This window comes from Calidris pugnax, unplaced genomic scaffold (assembly GCF_001431845.1).
Source record: "Calidris pugnax isolate Ruff unplaced genomic scaffold, ASM143184v1 scaffold196, whole genome shotgun sequence".
NCBI classification, from domain to species: Eukaryota; Metazoa; Chordata; class Aves; order Charadriiformes; family Scolopacidae; genus Calidris; species Calidris pugnax.
Genome location: NW_015091042.1, coordinates 5,449,523 through 5,470,227, shown reverse-complemented (window position 1 = coordinate 5,470,227; position 20,705 = coordinate 5,449,523). Strand labels below are relative to the sequence as shown.

The 20,705-nt window shown below is 42.0% G+C and overlaps 1 protein-coding gene across 1 annotated transcript in view; it reads right to left on the bottom strand.

The window, feature by feature from the left end:
* The window catches only part of GBF1 (golgi brefeldin A resistant guanine nucleotide exchange factor 1), a 128,223-nt gene that overhangs the window by 47,867 nt on the left and 59,651 nt on the right, over positions 1-20,705 (bottom strand). The window contains exons 4-9 of the mRNA XM_014956304.1: positions 16,856-16,987; positions 11,453-11,571; positions 10,766-10,874; positions 9,945-10,005; positions 8,063-8,117; positions 1,239-1,374 (exon numbers count right to left, since the gene is read on the bottom strand). Coding sequence (XP_014811790.1) covers positions 1,239-1,374; positions 8,063-8,117; positions 9,945-10,005; positions 10,766-10,874; positions 11,453-11,571; positions 16,856-16,987 — 612 coding nt within the window. The remainder of the gene's footprint in view (positions 1-1,238; positions 1,375-8,062; positions 8,118-9,944; positions 10,006-10,765; positions 10,875-11,452; positions 11,572-16,855; positions 16,988-20,705) is intronic.

Genomic DNA, 20,705 nt, shown 5'->3' with positions numbered 1-20,705 from the left:
ATCTGAAAGCTTAAATATAATGATGATTTTTGTAGAGGTAAGTTCTCATCTGGATGGATGTTGTGAGTTATGTGCAATTTGATCACATTTATTATTTCCTTAGTTTTCACCAATCATGCTGTTGGGTAGAAACACCCTTGGGGTTGTTCACACCACACCAAAGAGTTCCCTGTGACAGAATAAGCCTCAGAACCAGGTATTTCACACAGCCATCCTTCCTACTTTCCAGTCTGCTTCCTTTCACTGTTAATGTTTATGTCTGAGCCGTCAAAACGCAGAGTGCACAAGAGACAGAGCACTTTGCAGCCAGAGGGACTCATTTATCCAGAGGAGAGGTTAAAAACAGTTACAACTATTTAGTCTACTCCTATATAAAAATAGGCTACGGAAGCCCCCAAATATTGTATTCTTGAGCTCACAGCACTAGTCACATACTGCAAAAGGACTCGTGTATACCCATTAGTTTCCTGTGCTCAACCTCCTTTGAGTTACCTCTGCTGTTCCCTCTACTTCTTTCATGCCTTCTTTCCACATCAAGGCCTCTATTCTTCCCATAACTGTCATCAGTGCACCCCATATTTCCCTGTCCCTTAATGACTGTAGCCTTTTATTCAAATTTCATGGACTGTGAATGCACGTTTTCAGCCTTTACATCTGTAGCGAAAGAGCTGTTCATTCACCCATCCTTGACACCCAGGTTTCTGCACATCCCTCAGTTCTACCTGTGTATTTTCCCCAGTCACACCTTGCTCTTCCCTCACGACCACCACAGCCTTTGGTACACCCTTCAGGAACGTAGGAAAGAATATGTCACTTAAGTCATTAATCTCCTGTTGCAAGAAACCTTCTCCCCAGCTCCATTCCCCTCTTGTCAGTGTTCTTATTCTCAATCTCTTCCAACTTCTCCCCACCATGTGACTGTCCACAATCTCAACCTCCTCTCTCAGTCCCCATTCCCTTTTGTACAAACTACCCCTGTAAGGGACACTGGAGGCAGAGGAATGCTCTCAAGTTAGCCACAGGACCATGCTTTCCTCCATCAGTATGTATTTTATCTCCTTCAAAGTCTTTCTCCTGGACCTGAAAGGCTACCGTAGGTTTCATTGCTATAATCACTGAGAACTAATAGAAAAAAATCTAAACCAAAACAATATGTTAATAGAAATTAAATAAAGACAGATTCCAAAAAAGCTCTAGAACAGATGCTGAGTGGTCTCTGGAAACAAATTTCAACTTACCTGTGGTGTTACTAGCACTGGCTGCTGGTTGTTCTGTCCCAGGAGAGACTTTAGTTACGTGGCGAGGAGGCCTTGGCGATCTCTTCTGCTTTTTCCATTTTGATGATTCGCTCATTCCTCCAGCTCTCATTTTCAACTGAAAACCAATAACCATTAAGAATGTCAGCAGAGCAAAACCACACAGCACAACGGATTACACAAGCCAACCCACAAAGGCTGTCTCAAAACCCTCAAAGTCAGGCAACAGCGTTTAAATATATCACACAAATTGATCAGCACCTCAAAATCATGCACACCAGCCCCTGACTCCCCACTAGCCACATACTAGCCACACTCCATGCCTGAATCAAGGGACAATTTACTGCAGTTACTCTGCCATAATATATACTTAACAGTTCACTCCCTCTTCCCTATCAAGACCTCCTAGCTTTGCATCAGGATAAAGAAGTCTCTTCGACCTACAGGCACATCTCAAAGCTCTTCGTCAATGTCTCCAGACTTCTAAAGGGCATTGATTAAAGTATATAAGCCAGTATTAGGTAGGTTTGATGTTCAATTAAAATTTCCCCATCTATACATGAAGGCTGAGACTGAAGCCTGAGCTCCCAGTGCCCCCCTGCAGCCTCCAGCTCTGCCACTGGTCTCTTGTCTCAAGTTGCTCTTCATCTTCGTAGCAAGGTCACGTTCACCTTCCTCCAGGTGCTTTTCACTATTAACCAGTGTTTCTCTAACACTTCCTCCCTGGTGCACGACACATTGCAAACACCACCCTAGTGATTTAGAAACAAACTGTCTTCTGCTTTCACCTGCCTTCTGTCATTACTCCTCTTCAGATCTAAACCTAACCTAATCCTTGATGTCCTTCTTGACCAGGATCCTATTTCCAGTTCTTATACAGATTTTTGACAGGGCAAACAAGAGCCAGAGGTGGAGCAATGCAGACTGAGACACTCACTGCAATGGGCTCTTATTGCAGGCACAGGCTCCAGAACTTCCTAAAAACAGTATGATATTTAGTCACATGGACAATGGCAGGTCTGAAAACAGCTTCCTTCTAAATTAAGTTCCCCTAAGTGCAGGATTGGACTTACTCTTGGGTTTGGTCGCTGCAGTCAGCTTTTCTGATGCTGTCAGCCCTCTTCAACTCAGGGGAAAAATTTAACCAGTCAACAGGTACCTTGCACGTAGTGGAAACCATTCAGCAATGTCAGTACCACTCCCTGTCTGCTATTCTTCTTTGTACATTTATCACAGTGAAGTTATATTTTAGGCTATAATATTCTTTATTTCATATATCCCTAGTATCAAATCTAAATTCTCTAGAAGACAGCTATATTCTTTACTGTCTTCCTTTTTCTGCAACTTGCCTCCTTCCAGCTACTACTCTTCTTAAATGTCAACAAACCTTCTAGGTTCTGCTACTGTTTTTTCCATCTCTTTCCCTTTTCCAGCTAGAATTCTAACTCGCTGTCGGCAGCCTGTAATTCTTCTCATTTAAACAAAGCTTGTGAAAATGTTATGTCCCAGTGCAGTAAACCATTTGTGTAACTTTTCTTTGCACCACAAAATCTATTTGTTTGACAGCTAATCCTCGAGTTTTAGCTATGCTACAGTTTCCTTGAGCTTGTTAATTAATAGCAGATTCAGAATTACTTTGCTCCTTGTTATTTCCTCCAAATTTTGCAGCAAGACTCTCCTCCTAAATCACAGCTTCTGGCAAACACTTACATGATAAGCACACAGCTAAAAATAAAATTGTGTCGATTTAAAAATGTTTTAAAATGCTTATGGATCACAATCCTTTCATGTGAAATTTGGCAGCTCTCTTAGCCCTATGAAGTAGTGAATAGGAAAGATATGTAAAATATGTGATATCTTTCATTCTTGCCAGCTTATCTTTCCTATTCACTACTTCATAGGGCTATATAAAATATGTGATATCTTTCATTCTTGCCAGCTCCTCGTGTTTCACCTCCACTGATTTCCCTTTCCATTTAAAAATCTCTCTGAGCCTTAAACATTACCAATAGCTTTATTCATTGAAGGCTTAAGCTGCTAATTAGACTAAGTAGTTTTACTTCACCTACCAACTATTCTAGAAATAGCCATATTTATTTTTTTTTTCCTCCCTTCTCAGTAACTTTGAAAATAAAACCTGAAGACTTATTGTTTACTGTTCCAAACTACCTCAAGCAGGAAGGAAACCTGGAAGCCTTATGCGTTAAACCCAAGAAAGTCTGTTTCATGTCATTTCAAATTAAGACTTTGCAGAATTGAATCAGCAGAATGAAGCCAAGATATTGCTATGAACTAACCATGTTGGTCCCACTCCTTTGACCCTCAGCCATGCTCCTGAGAAACAGGTAACTTTTGAACCATCCTACCAGAAGGTTCAAGCCGACAATTTAATTACAGCTTCTGATGTCCCTTTCACATAACACCAAATACCATCTCGGTTCAACACCAGCCCTTTCAAAAAAGCACTTTTCCTCAGATACAATATCCATTTTTAGTCATTGTCTTGTGCTTTGTATTAACTCCAAGGCTCCTCCTCTTGAGGTTCCTAAGACACATGCCCATCTCTTGTCCTTTTGATGAGCACGTGTCATCTTTCAGAGACTGAGTCACAATAGCTTCAGATGGACCGGACACCATTTAGTCAGGCAAGCAAAAAGACTCAGTTAAAGAATCCAAAACACTTAATCTAAATATAAAACATTCAGACAAGAATATAGGTTTATTTGGGTTTTTTGTTGCTTTGGGTTCTTTATTTTTGGGGGTGGGAGTAGGAGGGGTTTTTTGACAATTTAACTGACAGGTGAGATAATCTAGTAGGTGTTTTTCACCTCATACCATCCAGTATTCCTCATGCTACACCAACAGGTATTCTTTTATTAGAATTATCTAGGACAACCTCCCATATCATGCCCCCCTCCTTTTCTTTTTGCTGTCTCCTATAAATAAGAAATAGCAAACTACGATGACAATTCATAGCTTAAAAAATACAGGAGGAGACAGAAATACGTAATAGAAATGTTTCACCAGTGTCAAGGGGCTATATGTTGTTTTAACAAACAAACTCTGAGTTTGAGAATTCTAAAACAATACATCTATCAAAGGACAGCGAAGTAACATTTTTCACATTCTGTATTTTGCATTAAATTAAAAGGTAACAATCCCATGAAATTTGTACAGTTTATCTTTGACTAAAGGAACTATTTCTAACGCTTGTTTTTTACCTTCAATACTAAGGCATTTCCTGATTTCCCTAGAAAGCTCAGCTGCACCTTAACAGGCTGAGATGTTAAACCTAAGCTTGCCTTCTTGACTAAATGCTGCATGTAGATGGCATTTAATAGATCATTAACATATCCTGAATTTTAAACATCATCTAAAACTCTCCTTCCCTCTCCAGTGCTCAGTGATATTACGGTTGCATTAGTTTTCTATTTATCAATGTCCTTCAGATTAGATTAAGCTTGTACTCCACAATAAAAACACCTTAAGTTAATATTTAAAAAACTATTCTTTAGAAATCCGAGTAGAGAGGGAGCTCAGAGCTATGGTTCATTCATCCTGGAGCTCAGTACAGATTCCACTACCTTTATCTGAGTTACCTTTGTATAAAGAATTATGTACACAAAATAGTAAAAGAAAAAAAAAAAAAGAAATAAATTACGAGACTCTAAATGCTTCCTTTGATAGATGAGGTTTTAACAGAAAAACTACTGCTAAGGTCTAGGAAGGTGAAGAAAAATGTAATACTACAGGGTTCTTTTTAAAGGGTCGATGAGATCTCATTTTTCTACAAGCCACCTTACCTGCACTCGTTTGTTTTTCCATAAGATACTGTAAGCCTCAAGAGAAAAGGGCAGGGGCCAATGATTAGTAACTAAAGTGATGATACTATAACATGAGCTCATTCTAGATGCAGCATGGAACTGGTCAGCACACCAAGTAGCGTTCAAGACACAAAAGCATGCAGAGAGAACGCGGTCCACGATCCAAGTCCTGGAGACACGGCTGCAGTCCCGTCACCTCACTTACCTACCTGCCTGCTCTGCAACAACAAAGGAAGTTTATCTGGTGAAACGTATTTACGCATCTTAGGCAACTATGAACATAATCCACCTCCCAAAATCTGTGAAAATCCTCCTGACTCCCACCACAGACCCCAATGTTTAACTACAAAACTTCCTATCGCAAAGGGAAACAGTTCTTAGTCTCTTCTCCTGTGTAACTGCATAAATCTGGGAGTCTCCAGCCACTGTGTTTCCAAACTATCCTGACCACAGATAGACAAAGGACAAAAGAATGGCAAATATGTCTCTAATTGTTCTGTTCAGCTCCATTTGGACCAAATAGCATTAATGGCAGATAAAAACTAAAGGTTATGAATCAACATGGTAAACCAAGAATGGTGCCATTTAAGGCAGTTTCTCAGGGTTTGTACAACTGGTCCAAAGCCAACAACCTGCAGCACTATAATAGTTCCTTAGAAGCATTTTCTAGGGGAACTAGCAGGGACTAACACATTTTGTAACTCAGTCCAGCCCCACTCATCCCCCATTAGCAAATTCCATGCTGGGAACCATATTTCATTTCAGTAGAAACATGGGCAAAGATGTCGAAAATGTACAGCAGTTCTCCTTTAAAAAAAGCTCAAGAGAGCATGAACTCTGTGGTCCTGTACCAAAGCTCAGAGATTCACCTTGAGTAGAACTTGTTTAAGGCTTTCTGGGTCAAGTGACCCCTCGGATACGCTGCTACATCTATAACCAAGACCAACAGCTAGGACACACAACGCTTGAGCCTTCAGAGAGCAATCTGTGCTCTTTATGTTTCTTTTCTTCAGTTTTTCACTGGCATAGAGGACTCAAATCTTGCTCATGCCCTCCCAACTCCCTTCAGAGGATGCCGTGATGGTGTCTCAGGTGGCACTCACCGAGACACCGAATGCTGCAGTAAAACAAGGGTCTCTCCCTCCCCAGCCTGCCCCAGCTGTAGCCACAACACTGCAAAGCCATCGCTGCATGCCTTGTCCCCAAAAGCCATGCTGTGTCAAATGAGTGTAGGGAGACGGGCTGCACACAACAGAACTCTCTCTCAGGGGGTGTTTCCAAGAGAAAAAAGAGGGGAGTGAGGTAAGAAGGGAGAAGGGAGAGAGAGACCTTCAGGTTCTTAAAGAGCAATACCCTCTCTAATTGGTTCAGGGCTTTGGGCTGTTCCCCACTAAGCTCCAGTTTGTTGAGGAGACATGAAGAGATCTGTGAAAGACAGGCAAATGCATGGTTTAAACAAAGCCAAATAAACCCAAAGAGAAGAATAACCTGGCCGAGCACAGGCAGTGGGGCAGATGCCTGGCATGCACAGCAAAGAGACAGCGCAAGGCAACCGCACAGACCGGACACAGGGCAGAGCATCACTTAACCCAGCTGGGCGCAGCCATCACTCGGTAAGGGAAGCCTTCCCAAATTCAAATTCACCTTCTCTTTGTACCTTCTGTACACAGACCATGACAATTTCTGCAGCACATTAGCCTGATCTCTTTTCAGCTTTCCTTAGGCCAGCCTACCGTCAGCACAAATCTGGCCACTTTTCTCCCACAGCAAGGGAAACCAGCAGTCACTGGGTTACCACACAAGAAATCAAGCCCCAAGCCAGTTTAGATTCCTACAGGTAAGCATTCAGTCTCTCAAAACACTGCTATGTTGCCTCTGAAATGTACGTTTACCCAATGTTGCCATTTTTCTCCATTCACTAAAAATAAAACCAGAGTGACAGTTCTTCCCACCTTGCTGCTCTCAACAGTACAATCCCACATCTTTACTGACATTGTTTATAAGGAGTAAAGCCCCAAGCCAGTTTAGATTCCTACAGGTAAGCATTCAGTCTCTCAAAACACTGCTATGTTGCCTCTGAAATGTACGTTTACCCAATGTTGCCATTTTTCTCCATTCACTAAAAATAAAAACAGAGTGACAGTTCTTCCCACCTTGCTGCTCTCAACAGTACAATCCCGCATCTTCACTGACATTATTTATATAAAGAATATATATGTATAGAAGTATATACGGAGTTCCTTAAGTGAACCTCCCCCACCTAAGAAATTATTACATCAATAATCATGTGAGGTCACATTTATAGTATTTGCCATACTGAATCCAGCTGCTTAAAAAGAGGGAGACAGTGGTGTTGAACAAACCTGGACCTGCCACCTGCAGAAAATTGTGCATTTAGGGAAAGGGATAAAAAGAACAGTCTACTTTGATTTGGCTGCCAAGAGAGATGGCATCGCCCTTGTGAACTAAGGTTTTTGCTACAAAATCCTGCCCCTTCTAGAAACCACCGAAGCTTTTTCTGCAATAGCCCAATTTCATAATGCTTCCATGCTGTTTCACCAGCCTCAAAAAATTTCCTTTTTACATAGGGAAAACTGGAGAAATACATCTCGAGAGCTCAGTACTGGACCTGCAGTGAATAAAAGATATGAGAAAGAAGCTGGAGAGAGAGCAGAAGACAGCAAATGATCAGATGACATCAGCATCAGGTCCCATAACTTGCTGGGGTTTTCCAGCACCTGATGGCTTTTCCCAGAATCCAGAATCCAGGCAGCATTATCATTAACAAGATTCACTACTGGACTAGGGGGGCTTAATCCCACAGAATTAATGAAGCTACGTCCATTTATGCGGTTAAACATGCTCTTTCAGTGAACTAGGGACTTGCAGGGATGAAGAAACACAAGTGTGAAAGCAAACAATACAGAGAGGAGCGCAAGCCTGAGACAAGAGCAGAACAACCACCACAGTGCTGAGTCTTACTTTCTTCATGTTCGTCCCCATGTAGCTTTTAGGCTCTTCTTTAAACTGAGGCAACCTGAAAGACAAAGAACAAGACAAAAAATACATCAGCTTTCTTGGGTTGACAAGAAGGGTTAAAAAACAGACTGGTCTTTTCAGTCATGCTGCAGATACTAGAAAACCCAAATTAGGTTTTCTCCACAAAAAGAGATGCTCTTAGTTTCTCTTCCTGCCAAAAGCTGCTGAGGGAAAACAACAAGTATAGATGGGAGGTGCTCTGCATGCTATCACTGCTAATGGCACTTCTGCTGTATTGATTTTCATTGTTAATGGTCATGTAAGCACAGTTGCTTTTCCTTCAGTGTATGTTTTCAGCAGCGGACTAATTAGATTGGTTCAAAACAGGTTTCTCTGACACTGCTGCAAACAGCTGCTGAGCCAGAGTGTCATCCACACCAGGACTCTTGCATAGTACATGGTATTACTGGTCATGGCAACTCTTTTCATTGACTTTGTAGAGCCCCTAGTAGTTACCCTCTACTCTGCATCACATAAACACCATTATGGTGCACAGTGGAAGTGTTCAAGACCAGGTTGGATGGGGCTTTGAGCAACCTGGTCTAGTAGAAGGTGTCCCTGCCCAGGGCAGGGGGGTTGGAACTCTATGATCTTTAAGGTCCCTTCCAACCTGAACCATTCCATGATTCTATGATCTAAGTGTAAGCTGAACACTTTGAGCTAAGCAGTCCCTGTCTCAGACACACAGGAGACAGACTGGGCTCACCTGTGCTACCAAATGACAATTGCCTACAGCTCTGCAACTCCACACACCTTGCTCTCCCTTCCTTTCCTTTGATACAGTTCTATCTTTGCTTGCTGAAGGAATAAAAGCTTTGCAGGACAGCTTTGGCTCACTCTTCTTCTGGAAAGTAAGATGGCCAAGCCACCCCTGCAGTTGCTGTCTTTGCTTTGCTTCTCTGTCCCAATGTCCAGAGGCACAGATGGTGGCACTGTCTCCAAGCCTCATCAAGAAGAGCAGAGGGGAGGATACACAATAAGTAAGGAATAAGCTCTAAGTAAGATTCACATACGCATTTGGAGAAAAAAACAATGTGGTCTCTCCTCTTTGGAGAGATCGATTCTGACTCTGCCCAATATTAACCCAGTGCACTGAGTGACACGGGGTGCACAGAGAGAAAAAAAAACAACCAAACAAAAAAACTGAGAACAAACTGGAACTGAGTGTGACAAAGTGTCAGTTTTACTACAATCCTTTCCTACTAAAAGTATTTCTATATCTGCACCTTTCCTTTTTACAATACCAGGAGAAAGTCTATGATCACTTCACGATCTGGAGAAAAACTTCTGAAGTTAAATAACTAACTTGAGTTTAAAAGAAGTAATCTTAATTGCCTGAAGGATGCTGAAAAGAGCAGAACATTTGTCCAAGACATATGATCTCGAGAGTTTAAAATTCTCTTTGATATGTGAGGTCAAAGCTCTCAGCTTGAAATCAACATGTTTCTACTCCAACATCATTTCTATTCTTTCTCCTGAAGAGAGCTATATTTTTTAGAGCCTTTTTTTTTTTTTTTTATTTCCCTGAGTGAAGTTTGCATTCTCTGTCCTCAAACTCCTTCCCTATCCTAAAGCTCTTCATTACTTGGCTGTCCATCTCTCCTCAAAGGACACCTTAAACCAGGCAACCTTCCGCATCTCTGTCTCCCTGCAGTCTGACAGGGTCAGCCCAAGAGAAAAGTGCCAAATCCTTCATCCCCTTCCACCTCTAAATAATGACCATTTTGGATGATTTTTTCTGAGGGGCCCTTAAGTGGAAGTGTGGAATCTTTCTGTCCTTAGAGGGCCATCTTGGCAATGCTGAGGCAAACACAAGCAGGTTTACCTTGTGAAGAGCAGCTGCACCATGTCGACCAGAGTGTGCTCTGCAGATTTTCTCAATAACTCTGCGAAGACAAAAACAAATAACACAGGTGTCATTACTCAGTGTGATATTATCAAGAGGCTTCTTCAAGCAGACTCCCCTCCGAGCCTTGTTTACAGAGATTACGGCAAATTTATTAAAACCAGCTCCAACATTACTGCAAATGGGCACATAATCACAAGGTGGCGCCACAAAGCTGGGGAAAAAGAGCAGTCAAAAGTTGTACAGGGAACTCCTCACAAATTTTCCATGAAGTTGTAGAAAGACACAATAATATAAAGCTCAGGAGCTTTCCATGGCTGCACGTTCTACAAGGGAACCAGTTAATGCTGAGGAAACCCACTCTAGAACATCTCTCTGATGAGGAAAGGGTAAAAAGACCCGTGTCCCTCAGTCTGGAGAAGACAGGACTGAGGGGGGATCTCATCCATGCTTATAAATACTTAAAGGATGGGTGTCAGGAGGATGGGGACAGTCTTTTTTCAGTGGTGCCCAGGGACAGGACAAGAGGTAACGGGCACAAACTTGAACATAGGAAGTTCCACCTAAACATGAGGAGGAACTTCTTTACGGTGAGGGTGGCAGAGCCCTGGAACTGGGTGCTCAGAGAGGTGGTGGAGTCTCCTTCTCTGGAGACATTCAAACCCACCTGGACATGTTCCTGTGCAACCCGTTCGATGTGGACCTGCTGTGGCAGGGGGGTGGACTAGATGATCTCCAGAGGTCCCTTCCAACCCCATATCATTCTGATTTCTTGACTGCAGAAGTATGACCAGACTTACCGCTGAGTCTCATTTCAAAGCAGATGCGGAAACAGGACTGCATGATCTCACACACAGATTCATTGGTGAGGTGGGCTCCCACTGGAGTGAGCAGCAAGGTCCTCAAAACCTGCAAAGAACAGCACACATATGTCCCCTAGTACAATGACATTTCCGAGAGAAGGTTGGCTTCCTCTGGAAGGGACTGCCATGAGCAGAAGGAACTGCTCAAGGAACATTGATCCTTCTTATGAAGGATCTCCTGAGCCACTTCTAAAAGAAGCTTGATATGCTGCGTGCTACCCAATATTTAAATTCAGTAACTAGCTGTCTGCTCAAAAGTACATAGACCAAAGAGGTGTATAGTTCATAGGTTTGTCTCTACAAAGAGTTTTTCTCAAAAATAAGTTTGAGAGCTCCATATGCTTCATTTACCCCTCACGAACACAGACCATGCACAAGGTAGGATTATCAACACCGCCACATTACCAAGTCCTTAATTTAAAAATCATTTCATTTAAGCTTTTAATTATTTTCATTTGGAAAAGCTTTTACCACAGGTATATGAGCCATCTGTTTAAAAATAAAGCCTGTCACTAAGCTCCTACAGAGTCAAAACATTGCTTCCTCCTCTTCATCTCCATGTAACAAGATATGTTCCACAACGGGCAGCGGCCATTATGGTAATTACCATTTCTCTCCACTTACCTGCAGGATTTTCATCAAGACAACCTCATCGCTCGCATGATCCGTGCCCACGAATCGGGCATGCGTGACAGCATCTGCCATGTTCTCCATCCCCTCCGCTGTGCCCTCATGGCTGGGATCTGAGCAACAGAAGGAAAAAAAAAAACATGAGGGGGAAAGGAGGCCACCTACAGCCTGCCACCTCTGTGGGGAGACATCTACCCAGAGATAGTTGGTGCCATCTGCTTCCTTAATTTGTGTGACTCGGAGTGTGTTGACCCTACAAGAGCGTAACTCACCTCCCGGTAACAGAAAGAGTTTAGAACTGGGAGCTTTCAGAAAGACTTTATCAAGAGTCTATTTACATTTGTGAAAAGCTGTAACCTAAAAAAAGAAAAGAATTACAATTCAGTTGTAACTGGCTCTGTATTTTTTTAGGCGTTGATTTGTAAGATTACGTCCTCTGCCCTACAACACAGCACAATCAGCTGTTAAATGCATCCAGTTTCTCCTTGGGAATGAAGGGAAAACAGCTCTTCAACGCAGGGAACCTCAAATTTACTCCCACGAGGAGAAAATGCCAAACGGGTTCCACTAAATTGAGAAGGAAAAATTGTCTCTTGTTCCACATCCCTCCCAAGGAACAGGAGCTGGGGAAGGAATGGACCAGTAGCTTTCCCCAGAGACAACAGCAGACAGAGGCGATCAGAGTTTAGATACGGGACTCGCAGGCCTCCCGCTTCAATCATTCATCGAGGCTCCTTCTCCCTGTTTCATTCTTCTGTAGCTACAAACAATGGTGCAGTTGAGAGAATGTTTAGGAGGAGATTGTTGCTAGTAACCGTATCTCGTGCCACATTACACTGGCTTCAGAAAAGCTGCCTCTGGCTTTGATTTCATTCTCGCTTAAACAATACGGCACTGGGCAAGAATCTTGTTACCTTCCTACCTAAACAGTCATTAGGAAAGAAAGGAGACAACCTAAACACTAGTTAATACCTCATTAATTGGCAACGGGGCCTCTCGAACTCCAGCAAGAATGAAGCTGACAGAGGAACCAAGACAGACCTTGTATACTCTGCAGAGAAGCTTTGCAGGCTCCCTCTTTGACTCCAGTGGTGTTCACACCTAGGAGGGGCTAAGCCCTGGGCATTAAAGAAAGCTGCCCTTATTGTGCTCCAAAGAGAGCAGAATCCCCCCAACACGGTGGAGGCCGAGGGGCTGTGGGGTTGCACAAAACTGAGATGGCATCAATGTACTTCAGAATCCCATAAATCCACACAGGAACAGCACTTCTCCTTTGCCATCTCTTACACATCCCTGTTAAGAGCAGAGCTTGCCTACTTTTGACATAGCTGTCTCACAAAAAACCATCTCGCATAGTTGAGAGTGAGTTCCTCTCCTGGTTTGCTAGTCAAAGCTCATCGAGCTATCAAGGACTCTGTTCTAAGATCAGTTATTTTTTTACCTGATTCAGGAGCAGCACTCAACTGGATAGTTGTGAGTTAGTTAGATAGTCTAACTAATCAGTTAGTTAGGTTGCCCAGGGAAGTGGTTGAGTGGTATCAGTTAGATAGTCTAACTAATCAGTTAGTTAGTTAGGCTGCCCAGGGAAGTGGTTGAGTGGCACCTTGCCATCCCTGGAGGTATTTAAAAGCCAGGTAGACTTGGAGCTTAGAGATATGGTTTAGTGATGGTTTTTGTCAGTGTTAGGTTGATGGTTGGACTAGATGCAACCTTGGCAATTCTACAATTCTATGGACACCAGACTGATACAGGAAAGCACTGGGTAAGAGGCCTGGCTGTCAAAGGCAGTTCTCCATCTACCTCCAATAACGCCTTATAATCCAGTGAGAAGCTACCACCCTTTTACCAGAGGCAATAAAACCAGCCATATGCTGGTGCCCTGTGTATTCTTATTCAAAATAATAGCTTAAACCATCAATGGTGATATAAGATCATTCTAAATTGCCTCAACTAAACCAGGTAAAGACCAGTGGTGTTACATTGCCAGCACCTCCAGCATTTTCTAACCTACTTCAACAGTGGAAAGCAGCTAAACGGCATCAAGAGGGAAAAGCCACTTGCTGCAGAAAAAGCTACCCACAAGCAGACACACCAAGATGTGAGTTGCTGTAGCCTTAGGGATACATTTAGTCATAGTTACGGATAAATAGCCTGTGTGAAAGGGAAATGCAAGTTGTGCATATGCTTCTTGAACAGATCTACGATTACCGCTTTGCTGTTCTAGCCCCTACCTTCAGCACTGATAAACACACCTCTCTTCCAACACACATCACGCCTGACTACTTCAAGTCCTGGCTCCCCGGAACAGCTCTACAAATTCAGGTCAATTTATAAAGCCTCTTGAGTTCAATTAAAAGCACATATACTTCTACTTTGCAGAAACAAAATACAGAAAAGATCAACCCGCTTCTTGGTTCCCTTGTGAGAAAACACTACAGAAAAGATGTGCCAATGCCTGCTCAGAATCACTAACAAAAATAAGTCAGTGTGAAGCAAAATATCAGTTTGAAAATCACCACCTACAACGCAGAGATCCAGAGACCCCATCTAGACTTACACATTTCACATGGGGTGTACTCTCACAACAGGCAGGCAAAAGAACAAGCAGAAAGCAGAAAATCCAGGCTCTCAACCATTAGGGAAACCCTGGAAAGCCAGAAACCTGCTCAGTAACACCTTTAATGGAACTAAAATAAATCACTGAAGGAGACAGAAGAGGTAGAGGGAAGAAAAAGGTTTAAACTCCCTGAGCAGCGAGTCCTCTCACTAGAAGCTGAGCAACAGCTATTCACTTCCAGAGACGTAGTTTGCAGGAACACCAGGGAAACTTCACTTTAGAATTGGAGCCAAAAGCTGCTGTGGACAAACTGTGACACTAAAAAGAGCAAATACCTTTTCTGAGGAAAACGCATCAAAGACAATTCTGAAATTCAGCCACTAGTCTTCCTATAGCTAAGGTTTGAGCTCCTCAGAAAGGCTGACAGCTGCCGCAAAACTGCTGAGTAAGGAAATAACTAATCTGAGAGATAAAAATTAATGGGAGTTTAGTATTGTCGCTCAATTTTCTTGTACTTTAAAAAATTACTGCAGAATGTATTGACTACGACTCTCGAAACAGCAGTAGTTATTTCAGAGCAGAGGATAATCCCTGCAAGGCTAACTGTTCCTACCAAAACACGCAGGATGGATATATCTGTGATTTTATCTAAATGAGCTGTGATTCCACGCTATACCGTGAGAGAACTGCTGCACCCAGCAATCTCAGACCACATCTTTGCAATTCTGACTACTGGGGATCAGAAGTCTCAAAGGCTACTCAAGAATTACTCTTTTCTAACTGTTTTTCAAGCACACCCCTCAGCAACACCCCTCAGACCCCCTGGTCTGAAAAGTAAATATTCTGTCGCAGGTCAGCAGGTAGTTAAGAAAACCAGCGAGAGGGCACAAGGATTAGCAACGAAATGCTTTGAAAATAAGAAAAGGAAGCAGTTTTTAACAATGATAATTAACAGAAGAGTTTGGCCCTTTCACCACCCACTGGTTTTCGAGCCAGTGTGTACAGCAAAAGGCACCCACTCACAGAGCGGACACAGCGAGTGAAAAGCTCCTGGTTTCACCTGTCAATGATGCAGCCCCAAAATGCACCACAAATATGAGCCACACCAAAATCTCCCCACCCTGGTTATGCCAGAGTCCGTCCTTCCTCGTCCATACAGTTTGAAACAGGTTGGGATATTAAGGACAGTTTTTCCTAGCTTTAGGCAAACAGTCTTTAGACTACCTTCATTCTTATATTACAAAGAGAAACATAAGACCAAAAAAGCTTTCATTTAACAACACAAGCCTAGCCAGATGTTCAGCCAGCACCACTAATCCCGGCCTCCCCGGTATCTGGAGCAGCACAAAGGACAAGGCTGCTGTGAATGTCACCCGAAGGCTGAGATTACAGGTTCTGCTCCACCACAACAGCCAGGCAGAGGGGCTTCTCCACCGTCTACTACAAAGACACACGCCCAGCAGTTACAGGGATGCGCCCTTGCTGGGGTGACCTAATTAAGAGTTTAAACAAGAAGTAGCCAGAGGAAGGCTACAAATGCTTAACTGCTTTTTTTTCCTGTTTCTGCCTCAAATTAAGTGTTTGTTGTCCGTGCAGACGTTTGCCTGGGTATGTGATATCAGCCTGATGTTCTGATCCCGTCCAGGCCTTAAAAGCACAGAATGAGCAATTTTATTTAAAATAAAAATAAAAAAAACAGTATACTTCTTCTATGTCGAAAACTAACGTCCGTGCAGACGTTTGCCTGGGTATGTGATACCAGCCTGATGTTCTGATCCCACCCCGGCCTTAAAAGCACAGAATAAACAATTTTATTTTCAAATAAAAATTTAAAAACTTACTCTTCTTCTACATTGAAAAATAACATATTTTGCATTATTGCTTAGTCCTTCAGTGGGACATGTTTTACAGGTTTATTTATTAAGATTTCTTTATTGTCCTACGAAGTGACACTGTCATATTCTTTTCGTTATTTTCTGGCACTTAATTACACCCAATACTGCCCGCTAATTGATGTCTTAACACACTAAATTTCCATCAAACTAAAAAAAATTTTTTTTTTCTGCAAGTCCCCATTTTTTCCCCATTTTTATGATGGGTCTTTCCCACAAAAGTGGTTTGCATTTACACAGATCTTCATGTCCTTTCTTTCTCTATCTTGGCTTATGCTAACCCCCAAAAAACCAAGATATTTCAAACAACAGTGCCAAGAACTCAACAGTGTTCACTTACAACATAAAGGAGGAAAGAAATTGATAAGTCTGAACTTGGGGGAAGGAAAAATAGGTAAAATAATTTTCTCCAAGTCAGATTATGTATAAACATCAATAATAAGTTTTGTAATTCACGCAGGTACGATCAGAAAGTACTAACAGAATTTACACGGAAAAATCAAGCACCATGAACACCAGGATGACACAGAAATATTAATCCATAAAACTAAATAAATTCTACTGTGTTGATGTATATATATTACAACATCCTAATCCAAGCTGGAATTCTCTCCTCCATGGCCCTTTTGCTTGCACTGCATTAAAAAGCAGTTGGTGGCCACCACAGCCCAGCGTCAGGCCACAAGGTCGGGCAGAAGACGGGGCAGACCAGAAGCTTTGGCTCCATTTCCAGCTGTTGCTGAAGCACCACGAAATTCCAGCAAATATATAGGATATTCCAGGATATTAAGAAACTGCAGATGCCTATTTTCCCAGAATTAATGGCAGTTTTCTTATTTCCCCACTCTCCTCACTACGACTGCAAGCAAGTCTCCTGGCCAAAGACACGTCTCAAGGAGATGCATTTGGCTGGGATTTTGGTAAATCCCAGGAAACCACGTAACTTACCTATTAGTGCATAGGAGAGGAACTTATTCACAGAGGTGAGGGCCAATCCAGTGATGGGGCCTGTAGTGTCTTCCGAACGGATTACTTCCAGGAAAGGCCGAAGAAAGACGTTGGGTTCAATTTCAGAGAGCTCTGTTAAAATAAAAAAGAATTTTAGAGAGAGCCATTCAATTAGACTCGGTTAATTTTCTCTTTAGGAACGTACAGCAAGCTTATTCTCAGAGGAAAGAGGCTGCAATAGGTTAATTTCAGAAGGGTGGTGGGAAGGTCAGGGTTGCTTTTAAATATGTGTGATAACACATATACATGTGTGTCTATATATATAATTTTCAAAATAAATAGTTTGTGAAGTTCACTTTCTTAAGATCTTCAAAACAGCCTTCTGGAGCCTTCTAAAACAAATCCTATTGTAAGAACACTGTAAATGCCACAGAGCCACTACTGCCTAAATTTATGCTTTAATTAATCGGCAGATATGGCTGCATTTTCCTAGTAGCCCTGAAAATGTGTGATCGCATGAACTATACAGACCCTGCTCCACCTTTCCCCACTCCTGGGACATCCTAGAGCACACACAGCCTCGTAACAACGACGTGCAAAGTACAAATACACAACCAGGTTCTGCTGGATGTCTCGGAGCTCTTTGCCTGAACACAAACTGCATTTCTGCAACACTACAAGTTTGTTCGGCAGAGACAGGAAAAAACCCACAAGATATATAAATTTCAAAACTCCTCTGTCTTGTTCTCAGAATATCTGGATAAGCCTCTCAAGCAAAGAAGGAAAAAATGGAACTCTTCTCTACTTGCTGCTTTGGACAGCAAGTATCCTCTCTAAAGCTGCAATACACGGCAGCAGATGCACCGAGCCATTGAGCTGGAGAAAGAAGAACTAACGAGCTTCCTAAACTTTTCTAGATGATCAATGGAAGCTTTAGGAATGAAAAAGAAGTAAGAATCGCCAGAACTAGGGAAAGTGACACCCTCTCCCCCCCAAAAAAACCACCAAAACCCAACCCAAAGCCAACCTCAAAAAACACCACAAGGAATCGAGATAGGAGGAACATGGGGAGGATTTAGGAGAAAAAGCATTAAAAATCAGGTGAAGGCAACCACAAGCCAGTACACAAAAAACAGTATTAAAAGTAACTTGGATAATCCTGAGACCAAAAATATTTAAAGTATAGACACGTGGCTCAACTTGTTGAAACCTGTATTTTATTCCTAATAAAAGCTAAGAAGTCTAACGGCTCACGGTGTCACAGGAATGCTGGCATTTATATTCTTGATGATCCAATATTGCACAAATCTGTTACATGAGCTTCCATGAGGCGGGGGAGGAAAAAAAGCCTGTAATTCCTGAATCCTTAGACAAGCTGCTGTTTTTCTGTCTACCAACATAACTCAATTACTTTACCTTAAAAAAAAAAGAATAAATAATTCGAACCCTCCTGATTCTACAATAAATGAAATTCCATTCTATCATAGTTCCATTCCATTCTAAACATAGTTCTGCCTTAAGTAGCAAAGTAAAAACCCTATCAGAAAAGTGTTAGCTGTGACAAATCACGGCAAGGAAGCCAAGGAAGAATAATGCAGGGTTTATTGTTTTAAATAGTTAACACAATAGAGAGCAACATCAAAGTGCAATGGTTTTGCTATTAACTAAAGCAAAACTGCAATTAAAAAAGGAACCTTGGGAATCCTGATGCAGTCTCTTACCTTGCAGCCACCAGTTCAAATCAGGCCAACGCCACTAACTTGTGAGAGGTTAAAAGGAACGCGGTGATTCAATCTTTTTGGCTTAAGAACAACTCCCCCAACTTGTCAGATAATATCCTGGTGTGACATTACAATTGTGTCACCTCTCAATAGCTCATGGAAATGCAGGGGATCATAAGACTTGCTTTCATCAATGTTTATTTAAGTGTGCTTTATAGAGCACTCGTCTGGTTACAAGCACTTGGACAACATTAAATATAGTAAGACTCCCGGGGATCAACGCTCAAACTCTTCTTCCCCAAACCTGATCCTTTCTATAGAACAGTCAGCACCGAATCAATCCATCATAATCCTGGCCATTCCTCCAGCCTCCTTCAATCCAGTGAGCACCAGGATGGAAAAGCTGCACCTTGATTAGTAAGAAAAAGTGGGACTTGAGCAGACGTACAGAGCTGCACAAGTGGAATAAGATGATGAGGACAAACTGAGAGGAAAGAGATGATATCACACTGCCCATTAATCCATTTTCAGGACAACAAATTGATATTCTCTTTAGAAGGGAGGGGGGTAGTTTTGGGTTTTTTCTTTCTATTAAAGTTATGAATCTTGATGTTGTTAAAGATTAGAATCCCCTTCAGCCTAAGTGAAATTTCCCCAAATCAAGATCCCCAAATGGCTTGTCGTAATTCAGATTTAATTTAGGCACATACTGTTGATTACACGGCAGCTCTGGCCAGCTTCCCTGATACTCAAAGACTCCAGCTTTTATGGCAACACAGCATTTTACATGAAGCTCTCTGAACCTGACCATGTACGCTGTAAAAATATTTCGGACTTGATGGTTGCTGCTGTGTTATTAGAAAAAAAAATTAAAAACATATACTAAACAAGAAGAGAGTATTTTTAGTGCAAGACTTACCACTGAAGGACTGCCGTCTGAAAGACCTACGCTTCTATGAAATACCAATCACACTGCTAATTGCATCTGAGGAGTATTCATTTGATTACTACAATCAGCTCTTCTTACCAGTGGCATTTGCAGGCCCTGAGGACTCGCAGGGGTCACCAGCTCCCTTTTCAAAGCAGAACTCAATCCCAGCAGGGGCACTTGCTTCAACACGAAGGTTGGGAGCACAGAAAAACACTCACACTGTAGCTATTCCTGCTCTATTCTGTCTTTAAACAGATTACCCTCACTGGCTGAAATATCAGTTCAGCATCTGAAAGTGGCACTGAAGTTGCTTGTAAGTTTTGAACCAATTAAAATTTTGCAAACAATTCCGTAAGTCAAAGATCAAACCTTTTCATTTAACTTGGTCCTGTTGAGCTCAGTGAAGGTAGCTCAGAAACTCTCTCCATGAAAGGTTTTCACAGCCTTATATACCAAACCAGCCTGTCAGGCCTTTCAGATCAATCACTACAACCACAGGGTTCACTCCGTGCCAGCTTTTACTACCAGAGCTCAAGTTTAATCTAGAGAACAGAAGAGTAGGAACTGAATAACACCCTTTTCACAATACTTTGGTAAGGTAGGAACATAGTCTTCAAAGGGAACTGTTCTGCCCAGCAAGTTAAAACTTCATGGAAGAGATACTATATACAGTCTTCATCATTCTGGGCACCAAACTGTAAAAGCAATCATCTCCTGAAAATATCTAAGAACCTCAAAAAGGGCAGCAAAATCAATTATAACTTTAATAATTCCTTTGCCAAAACAGAGGCTATATAAAGTAAATATTGAATACTTGGAAGTACATACTTGAACTTTTATAAAAGCTTTCCAGAAAAAGGAGCTCTGGTTTTTCAACTCTCTGGTTCTTGCTCTGTCAGATTCAAGTTCAAGTAAGGAATCCAGCACCAGTGAGAGACTTGAAAATGGCTGAGAGAAATGTTTCTCCAAGTATGTTTCCTAGCAGGAGACATTTCTCAGTGTTTGAACTAGAAAACACAGGATGGTTCTCTGCTTAGGTAACTACTTTCAGCTCTGGCTGGGGGAAAAGAAAATCTCTGCTTAGGTAACTACTTTCAGCTCTGGGGGAAAAAAAACCCCACCCCAAACCCCACCAACTCTATAACCATGACCTCAGCCTAGTGTATTACACGAGGAAAAACTGAACAAGTGTCCACAA